Genomic DNA, 9,654 nt, shown 5'->3' with positions numbered 1-9,654 from the left:
CTTGCTCTATTTTTTATTTTCATTCAGTTTTTCATCAATAAATCAATTACAGATAAAACCGATGAGTTCCTGACATTCCTTACTCAAGCGTCCTTTGACTTTTTAAAACGCAGTACTACTACATGTCTCTGAAGTCCTTCTTCTCCATCCCACAGATGATCCACAGAGAAAACATCCCTCTGCTCCACAAATGTTTCAAAGAGATGTAGTCCACCACCTACACCAAAGTAGTGGGATTTGGTGGCGAGGTAGACCAGACCATCTGGTGCCAACAGTTTGCGCAGGGTCTCGTGTAGAGCAGGGTAGTACGCAGTGTTGTAGATAGTCTCTGATGTGAATATAAGATCATATTTGGGTGGTGGATCTGCCTTTAGAACCAAAGCGAGAAATGTGCTCCAGTCACCAGAGTAAAAATGACACGTGGTTAGTAATGGGTGCTGGGCTAAGTCTATGGCTTGCTTCTTAGGAGGTGGGCTGTTTTCTGTGACCTCCTTCTGCCCTTTCGCCTTCTTTTTAGAACCGTCTTCCTCCTTCATTTTTCCCTTACCACTCCCTTCTTTGTCATCTTCACTGTCTACTTCATCATCCTCTTGGCAGTTTAGCATTACATTTGGCACTGTGAGCTGTTCAATGACTGTACTGTTATAATCTTGGAAGTGGACCTGACTGGCTCCCCTCTTCAGAGCCAGTATTCCCAGCAGCCCTGCGCCACAGCCCAAATCCAAAACCGCCTTCCCCCCAAAGGTCTCTCCATCTTTCTCAATCAACTCCAGAAGGTCATACGTGCACTCCCACACCTTCAGCCCTCCCTCATACACACCAGAGATGAGGTCAGACTTCTGCTCCGCTGTGCGTGAAAGAATTTTTTCGCTGTCCTCTCTCTCTGACGCAGTCTTCTCAAAAACAGTCTCATTGAGGAAGTGCAGAGGAGGAAGAGTTCCAACTGTAACCGTTTCAAAGATGGCATCCATAAGGAGGAACTGTGGATCGGATGGCGGAAAGTGCTCGCTGGCCTCTTTTACTGGTTGTGCTGGTTTGGGGCCGTCCTCTACCTGCAAACAGAAAGCAGTATGCACAGTTGATAATAAAACCACACGCCTCAGCAATGTATGTGGGTGATGGTCACATGTTGTGACATGAGCAAGAGTTTTCCGTTTTACAATAACGCAGTTTTATTTATTAAAGTTAGTGTTAATGAGTAAGAAATATTTTGGTATGTAGCGTTCTAACGTTTTTTCATTTTCTGAAGTGGAGCACAGGCGGCACAGTGGTGTGGTGGTTAACTGTCTTCCTGTTGTCGCACAGGAAGAAAGTCCTGGGTTTGAAACTCCACACACATGGCTTTGTGTGGAGTTTTATGTTAGGTTAATTGGCGATTATAAATTTTGCTGTAGGTGTAAAAACAAGCACGCGTGGTTATTTTTCTTTCTATGTTAGCCCTGTAAGAGAATGGTAGCCTCTCCACAACGCACCCTTCCTCCTGCCCTGTGAAAGCTGGGACAGGCTCCAGCTGCTCCACAACCCTGCTTCAAGCAAAATATGGATGGATGAAGTGGGGCATGCAGGAAAAAAGATGTCATAACTAGTGGTGATGTTAAAACCGCTTTGACAGTTACACTGAAAATGGGGGGTGGCTTGATGTTACTGTAAGAATGGCTAACATCTGCACATAAATGTTGCGAAATCTTCTTTGGGACCTATAAAATGCAACAATGACAGTTATTAAAACATAAAAGTCTGTTGTTTGGTTTAAAGTTAATTAGTCTATTCAAATGTTGTAACAAAGATTTACTCAATTCTGTGTGTACATACCAGGTATAGTATGCTTTTACCACTGTGATTTGTTTTCTTGTAATAATGATGTAAAAGGTCAGTTGACTGATAAATCACTCAAACATGAGAATGTTATGCATCAGCCATGTGAGTCACCGTGACTGAAATGACGTTTGCTTCTCTGGACTGGTAGGTGTAAATGCTCATGTCGTCTAACTCAGTGGAGCCGAACAGTTTAGATTTAAATGCCAGTAAAGTCTGTTGCATACCTCAGAAGTTTTGTGTCATACATAACAATAACAAAGCACACAGTACTTTAACAATTTGGATTGTTTCCGCTTTAACATGCCTTATCCTGTAATGTTAACAAGCAGATGTTAACAGCCTACGCTCTCTAGTGGATGCACACAAAATTAAAGAATTTTTATTGCTTTTTTAAAGCTCATGCGGTCAGAATTTACAGCATTGTTTAATTGAACAGCTTGTGCTTTAGTGAGGATGGATTTTTACCTTTGTCCCCTTTAACATAAGACAGGTTTATCTTTACAAATTAAAGCTAACTTTGGCTGCTCCCTCGTCACAAGGGGTCGCCGCAGAGTTTAGGGCTGCATGTTTGATTTGGCTTCTTTTTCTGTGGGATGTTTTTACTTGTAACCCCAAAGAGGATTTGTGCATTTCGCTGGAATCAAACCACCAACCTTTGGTTTGTTAAGGGAATGCGCTAACCGTTACACCGACGCCCCTCTATACGTTTATCTTCACAATTGTTTTTGGACTATTCTACACTTTGATTTAATGTTAAGTCTTATCTAAATATAATTTTGACAGGGCTGCCATGCAGGCGGAAAAAAAAAGCTTCTATTTGCTTGTCTTTAAAAAAAAATCTAAATTATTTATTCTACATTACAATTGGTAAATGTTACACAAATCTCTTCTCATTTTTCTACTTAAAGACTTTCGGAATTATTTATCATTTGTAGCAGTAAACTAGATGTATTTTTAATCAATATTTTTTCATATCAGCTTTTAAATATTTATTCACGTGTTTAGATGTAATCTATTCTAATGTACAGATCACAGAATATATTGAAATGTAGGCAAACCTAGGCAGATTTTGTCTGCTGTACTTGTAGTCAATTGCTTTATTACAGATGATTTTCCACAGTTAAAAAATAAACTATAATGTTCAAGAACCTTATTATTTTTGCTCTCTTTCGATGTTGCCCCGGGCTTATTTGTGATCCTTTGAAAAAATATCAAAGGATCACAAATAATGGGAAGTTATAGGAAAAGAATAGGAAAGCAGTGCTGTTGTTACTACTTACATAAAGGCATTTATGACAGACAGATACATTTCTGGGGCTTTGTAAGTTTTCTGCCTGCAGCCATAAATGTTCTTCCCACACTCTCGCAGAGGGTCCAAGTCTAAACTTGCTTTACAGCACCGCAATTGCTAGCTTGAACGTTACTTCTGCTATTACTAGTTACGCGGCGGTACTTAGAGCACTCTGAGTAACTTAAGCTATGGCACATCATAGGTAAGCTAATGTTACTCACAGATACGACAGCATGATCTTTATTTCCGTGCTGCAATTCATTTCCATCCACGTCTCCGGGGCCTGTTGTTTGTGCTGGAAGGTCGAAGTTAAAACAAAACGACATGCTGACTGACACCACCGTTCACTAAGTTTGAGGATAGAAGATTTGGATCACAGTTTCAAACAGGTTCTACCAAAGGCTGGCTCAACATGGCATGCGTAGCTAGCAAGGCTGCTATGGATAAAAAACTACATGTCCCAAAAGTCTGAGACCCCCCCCCCCCCCCACCAGTTATGCTATATGTTATATTTCAGTTATGCATGTAGCCGAATCGTTATACGTATGTGTACGTGTTATAACATAAAATACAGAAAATTCAGAAACATAAATGTCAAGTCCTGAAGTAAAAATAACTGTTGAAATCACTTCCTGACTCAGACTACCACGATGCCGTTCGGTGGTGTTCCAGCGCATGCGCATTAATTGGAGGATTCCGCTCTTAACTGTCACAGGTCCGTGATCCTGCTCCTCCTCGCTAATATGTGGCTATAATCCCGTTTTTTGTCTTCCTTTTGAAAATGTTGACGGGAGTGGTGGTCTCGGTGGGGGTCTCGTCTTCATAAAACAGTGAGTAAAAAAGAAATGTTGTAAAATATCAGTAAAATATGATGCACGGCGCGAGACGAATATTTGAAAAGGAGAGCAGTATGTGACATCCAAAAATAAGGGATTTGGGAGCGCTATGACTCACGGAGAGTATTCACAACAACATGTCTTATGGACACATTGAGTGTTACTTTATTCAGGGAGGTGACAGCTATGGCTGATCGCCATGCAGTGGTTTTTGGCTTGCTTGTCATTAACTGCAGGTGACCAGCCTACTCCACAACAAAAATCATTGTCCCCCTCACACCTTATCTAGCTGCCCAAAGCCTCCACCCAGACTCCACCCTGTCTGGAATGCAGCACAGCAAGACTGGTACATGTTGGAAACACATGTTCTTCTGGTTACCTGTGCATTTCTGTTGTATGTACCTGCAAATGCTCTGGCTCTTTCACTCACGCCTTTAGTCGTACCTAATGAAGTAGTTTAGGTGTCAGCTCTCTGAAACTGATATCACTAGCGGTCAAAACAAATTCACTGGGAAAAAGAAGTCCAAGTTGTCTGGCTCTGAAATTCACCTTTTGGTAAGTCAGACATTGCTCAACCGAGCTGATTAGGGCAGACGTGTTCTCTCTTTTTCAGCTGGGGCTTGGGTTGTTTGTTATCAACAAACTTATCATTTTCCTTTTGTGTTGCCAAATTGTGTTGAATTCCTTTTTTTATTATTCCTGTTGTACATATGAAATTTGTGTTAGACATAGCAGCATACACATTCCTCACATTTTTTTAAGTCTTGCACATCAGGTTGGGAGAGGTGTGGAAGTGAGAGTTTACGATTGACTTTCATTAATCGTAATGTTTTCTTTCTTCCTGCAGGTGCTTGCATTTTACAAATGCAGAATGCGGTGGTGTTCGAGCTCTGCGTTTCACCTGCTGCGCTGTGTGCGGCTGCGGTTGTGTAGCAGGCGGGGACAGAACAGGCTTCCTTTGTGGATTAGGGAAATATGGGCTTATATGAGACTGCTGGCAAAATCACTCTACTTTAACTCGCTCACAGACTCAGATGTGGTTTTTGACTCAGTCTTTGAACCAGTTTTCCTGACTGTGGATTACGTCACCCGGTGGTTTGGTCTGGTGAGTGTGCTTTTAAATGGTTACGAGAAAGTTGTTGTTGTTGTTTTTTTGTTTATTTTCTGGAGACCACTGCAGTGATGGAAAATAAGGACATTAACCTTCTTGGAATTGGTCAAAATATGATCTTCCATACACAGGTCACAGTTGTTGTTTGTGGTATAATAACAACAAACAATGACATTTTTTTTTGTGAACGTCTGATTTTGTTAACTACCAAAGCTCCTATGATCACAGTCCCCCTAACTTCAGATAATCATTATTGGTAGTGTCATATCAAGTCTGCACAACAAACATTTCGCGGGGGCAATTCTCTTTCTTATTGGATAGCAACAGATCCTCATTCATTAAAATGTTTCAGATCTGGGGTGTAGACACTCCTGACCTAAATACAAGAGGGGGTAGGCACATACAATCTCTTTGATAGTAGCCTGCACCAAGGGTTTTGACAGTAATGAAAAAAATGTGTGTTCTTGGATGTAGCTTTAAATGTAGATCTAATGTGATTTCCTGCATAACTGCTCACATTGTCTGATCATTCTTTTTTCTTTAAGGTGTTTGTTTACCTGGTGGTGATACTGACCAGCTCCATCGTGGGGATAGCCTATGTGGTCTTGCTGCCTCTGATCCTCAACACTTACTCTCCTCCGTGGATCGCTTGGCATGTTTGTTATGGACATTGGAACCTCATCATGATTGCTTTCCATTACTACAAAGCCGCCAACACCTCTCCTGGGTATCCCCCTACAGTAAGATATCAGCTACAGTTTTTTTTTTTTTTGTACTTTAAACTGGAAATTTTGTATTTAAAAAAACAAAACAAAACAAACTTTTATTTTGTCGTAGGAAAAACATGACGGTCCAGTTGTATCAGTCTGCAAAAAGTGCATTATTCCTAAACCAGCAAGAACACACCACTGTGGGATCTGTAACAGGTGAGTTTTTATCTGTTTTATTACATGTTAATAAGTATCAGGTGTTTGAATGTCAAAGCTAAAGTATGTTGGTGGTTGCAAGACCTTTAATGTGGCTACGTCAAATCGCAACATTCAAAATTAAGATGTTTTCATTGACAGTTGACTTCTTGTATCTCTAGGTTAGTTTTTCTAGTATTGCTATCTTCATTCCATAAAATCTTATCATGCTTTAAGTCTTCCCAGACTATTATTTTGCAGTTTGAGATATGATTAGAATACATTCCCTTAAAAAAAATCACACAACTAAAATACCAATTATCAAACTAATGTTTTTCTCTTGCTTTTGCAGATGCATTTTGAAAATGGACCATCATTGTCGTATCCTTTGTGCTGAATTTATTCCAGCTTATTATTTCAGAAGCACGTCAGAAAATGTATATGTTTATAGACAGAGATGGACATAATTTTCCTTAATGTCAGCACCTCAGCCTGGTTGAATAACTGTGTGGGCCATTTTAATCACCGTTACTTCTTCTCCTTCTGTCTCTTCATGACCTTGGGCTGTGTCTACTGTAGCATCAGTGGGAGAAACCTGTTCCTAGATGCATACAATGCACTCGAGGTGAGATAGTCGGGCTGTTGCTGCCTGTAGGTCTGCTGGTGCTTTGTTGTAGTTAGATTTGTTTTAAAGCCTCCATGTCTGGTGTCTTTCTCTTTGGGGCCTTAGCATTTCTTTATTGACTCTGCTTTTTTTCTGTCTTTAATGCTTGGGTTTGTGGGCTGTTCCATTAGCACTTCAAACATTTGGAATTGGAAAAGCCTGGAATACCGGTAACAGGGATGGGACTGCTTATAGGGCTTCTTCCTTCTGGCCAGGTAGCGCTTCAAAAGCCAACACACAGCATTATTGAGTTTATTTATTTTTATTTTTTTTCAGTTACTTATCTTTTTTTGTTTGTTTTTTGTTTTGGAAAGACCCACTATCAGACCCCTGCTCCTCCATACACATTTAAGGATAAGATGATTCATAAGAGCATCATCTACATGTGGGTCCTCACCAGGTAAAAAGTGCATTTTATGTTGCTTTTTCACACATACATGCAAGAAAAACTTTAATAACTGACTTACAAGGATTTCTGATTTCTCATTAAATGTAGTCATGTCGTGTTGTTCACAGTCAGGATTGGAACTTTCCAGTTCATTACAAGTAAAATTTTAGTGGAGTAGAAAAAAAATCTAAATACTTGGGTATTCATCTATTCACAATAAGAAAGTGTGTACAAATAAATGGTAACAGCCAATCACCTGCAAAATTTGCAATTTTGCAATGCACTTGGATGTTCCACAACACGTCTAAGACACCGATCTGCATTTTATGGGTAGACAAAAAAGCACTAAGCATGGTGGAGCTAGCATCATGATTTGGAGCTGCTTTGTTAGGACCCAGACTGAGAATCCAAAACTGTGGCAAGAAACCTTTTCGGGAGAATGTCAGGACAGAAGCCTGACGCTTAGGAGAGGTTGGATAGTTACAACAAGCAAGTACACATGTAAATAAAAAAATAAACAACAGAACAGTTGAGGGGAAAAAACCCCCAGAGTGACAGTTAAAGACCTTAACCAGTTGGGATGGTGGCCTGGCTGTCCAGTTAAGACATGCAGAAATATTTACTGGTCCAAAGTTTTTGCTAAAGTCTGATTGAACTGCTAACTCAAAAGGGTTATTCAGCCTGGACTATGGCTTCTTCCTCAACAAAGGAATTAAAATGAGAGTTTTTCAGTCAAGTAATAGATTATATTTGTAATTGTGACATATTTGAATACATAATTTTAATAATCCATTCAAAAATCCTGGTAATTTCAAGGGGGTCACAAACTTCATTTTGAGCATTGAGCTAATGGATATTATTTAAAGATAATTACAAAGAAATATAAAAAAAATCTAACCATTGCTTTAGGAAGATAGCAGGAGGAAAAAAAGAAAGTGTTATCGGTCGAAGGATTCTGGGTATGTAATCTCACACTCGTTTTGCTTCTTACTTCTTGTTCAAAGCAGTAGGGTATAAAGGTAGAGTTGAATCAGAGCAGGATTGTTGTCTTTGTCATCCATGCAGAGGATAAAGTGAATTGTGCTTTGTTGTAACAGCACAGTGGGAGTGGCACTGGGAGCTTTGACCTTCTGGCATGCAGTTCTCATCTCCAGAGGAGAGACGAGTATTGAAAGACATATCAACAGCAAAGAAACAAAGCGGATGGCCAAATGGGGAAAGGTAGCCATGAACATAAATAAAATGTGAAGGTTATGTTGTGATAAGACATAGGAGACTTCAAATCCTCAAAATATATATATTTTCCTTTGGTTAAAGTGACGTTGGTCATTTGTAACATGTTCCTGTTCTTTTGTTTTTCTGTCAGGTTTACAGAAACCCCTTTAACTACAGCAGGTTGAATAACTGGAAAATCTTCTTAGGTGTGGAGAAGAGAAGGTTTGTCTCTCTCCCTCTCAGATTTCTGTTTTCTAAGAAACAGAAATCTGTTTTGTTTTCTGCACCTTATGTGACTAATGTTACCTTGTGCTTCTTGTAATTTCTGCTTTTGTTTTTGTCTTTTGGTTTTAGTCACTGGGTGACGCGTGTTCTCCTTCCCTCTGCTCACCCCCCACATGGTGATGGCTTGACGTGGGCTGTCTTCCCAGTTAAAAAGGATTTGATACCTGTATGACAGACTCTGCTAAGGCATCCATTCTTGTCTAATTTACCAGTCTTTTCTCTGTCAACCTACTTGATCGGGTTTGCTTAAAGGATTCCTGCTTGGTGGCTACACCTAAGTGAAAGGATTTACGTCAATCTCCGATACCTCAAAAAACTTGCTGTTGCATTGCTCTTGCTTCTGCAGTCTGTATTGCTCAACAAGGCAATGTGTCACAGTTTGTTCTGTACTGGGTTTTACTTAGTCTTACGAACTGGTTTTACTTGACTCTGAGCATGAATTCGATAGTTTTATAAGCCAAATATACTGACTGAACTGTTAAATAATTTTTTTTAAGCAAACCATCTCAGCTTCGACCTGAGCTGTTTTTTATTTAAAGGAAAAAAAGAAGAAGTAGCAGAAGAAAAACACTAAGGTCATGGACACATCGGGTTTATCTCGGCACCTCCGCCTGTCTTGTTTGCACACCCTAGTGTGATATTATCATTTGATTTGAACACTCACGGGGAATTGCAGTACCATTATGATGTTATTTATCGGAATTTTGTACGTATTAAGTTAATCTTTACAACATTAAATAAATTCTACATTGTTAATATTGTGTTTTTAAGGGGTACTGTCACTGTTTTATAACACTATACAGTAAATACTTAGCTGTGGATATATATCAACATACATGTCAGCAATATATTCAGAGGTTTTTTTGTGGGGGTTTTTTTTTTTGCCTTTTGTATGTTTTGCTTTAGGGTCACTTCCTAACTGCAGCTCTGGGGTTATGTCACAGTGTTACGCAGAGGGATGCAGCGTGAAGGGGTGGATTATTTGGAAATGCTGGCTAGATTTGAGCTGCAGATTCATATGAAACCTATTACATCACAAATAAGCACACGCTGCAGTTAAGATCCGTCAAGATTTGAGCGAATTCAAAGGTCTAAATAAACAAGATAGTGATAATGAAACTGTTTATGGAAAACATTACAG

General features: G+C 39.6%; 2 protein-coding genes across 6 annotated transcripts; one reads left to right on the top strand and one right to left on the bottom strand.

Annotated features, from left to right (window-relative positions):
* mettl18 (methyltransferase 18, RPL3 N3-histidine) lies at positions 1 to 3,761 on the bottom strand. The gene is made up of 2 exons (XM_026190118.2): positions 3,331 to 3,761; positions 1 to 1,052 (listed from the first exon to the last, which is right to left on the bottom strand). Exons 1-2 carry the CDS (start codon positions 3,433 to 3,435, stop codon positions 84 to 86), a joined length of 1,074 nt encoding a protein of 357 aa, XP_026045903.1. The 5' UTR covers positions 3,436 to 3,761; the 3' UTR covers positions 1 to 83.
* Positions 3,762 to 3,788: 27 nt separating this feature from the next.
* zdhhc16a (zDHHC palmitoyltransferase 16a) lies at positions 3,789 to 9,269 on the top strand. Of its 5 annotated transcripts, none has more exons than XM_026191029.2 (11): positions 3,789 to 3,939; positions 4,793 to 5,050; positions 5,602 to 5,796; positions 5,894 to 5,982; positions 6,314 to 6,342; positions 6,453 to 6,586; positions 6,757 to 6,840; positions 6,940 to 7,025; positions 8,111 to 8,234; positions 8,380 to 8,450; positions 8,583 to 9,269. In XM_026191029.2, exons 2-11 carry the CDS (start codon positions 4,817 to 4,819, stop codon positions 8,683 to 8,685), a joined length of 1,149 nt encoding a protein of 382 aa, XP_026046814.1. In that variant the 5' UTR covers positions 3,789 to 3,939; positions 4,793 to 4,816; the 3' UTR covers positions 8,686 to 9,269. The 5 variants fall into 5 exon arrangements, with proteins under 5 accessions (XP_026046814.1, XP_026046817.1, XP_080144096.1 ...); XM_026191030.2 differs by lacking the exon at positions 3,789 to 3,939 and adding an exon at positions 4,268 to 4,500; XM_026191032.2 differs by lacking the exon at positions 6,757 to 6,840.
* Positions 9,270 to 9,654: the final 385 nt, after the last annotated feature.

This window comes from Astatotilapia calliptera, chromosome 13 (genome assembly GCF_964374335.1).
Source record: "Astatotilapia calliptera chromosome 13, fAstCal68.1, whole genome shotgun sequence".
Lineage (NCBI taxonomy): Eukaryota > Metazoa > Chordata > Actinopteri > Cichliformes > Cichlidae > Astatotilapia > Astatotilapia calliptera.
This window is presented reverse-complemented; position numbering and strand designations above follow the sequence as displayed.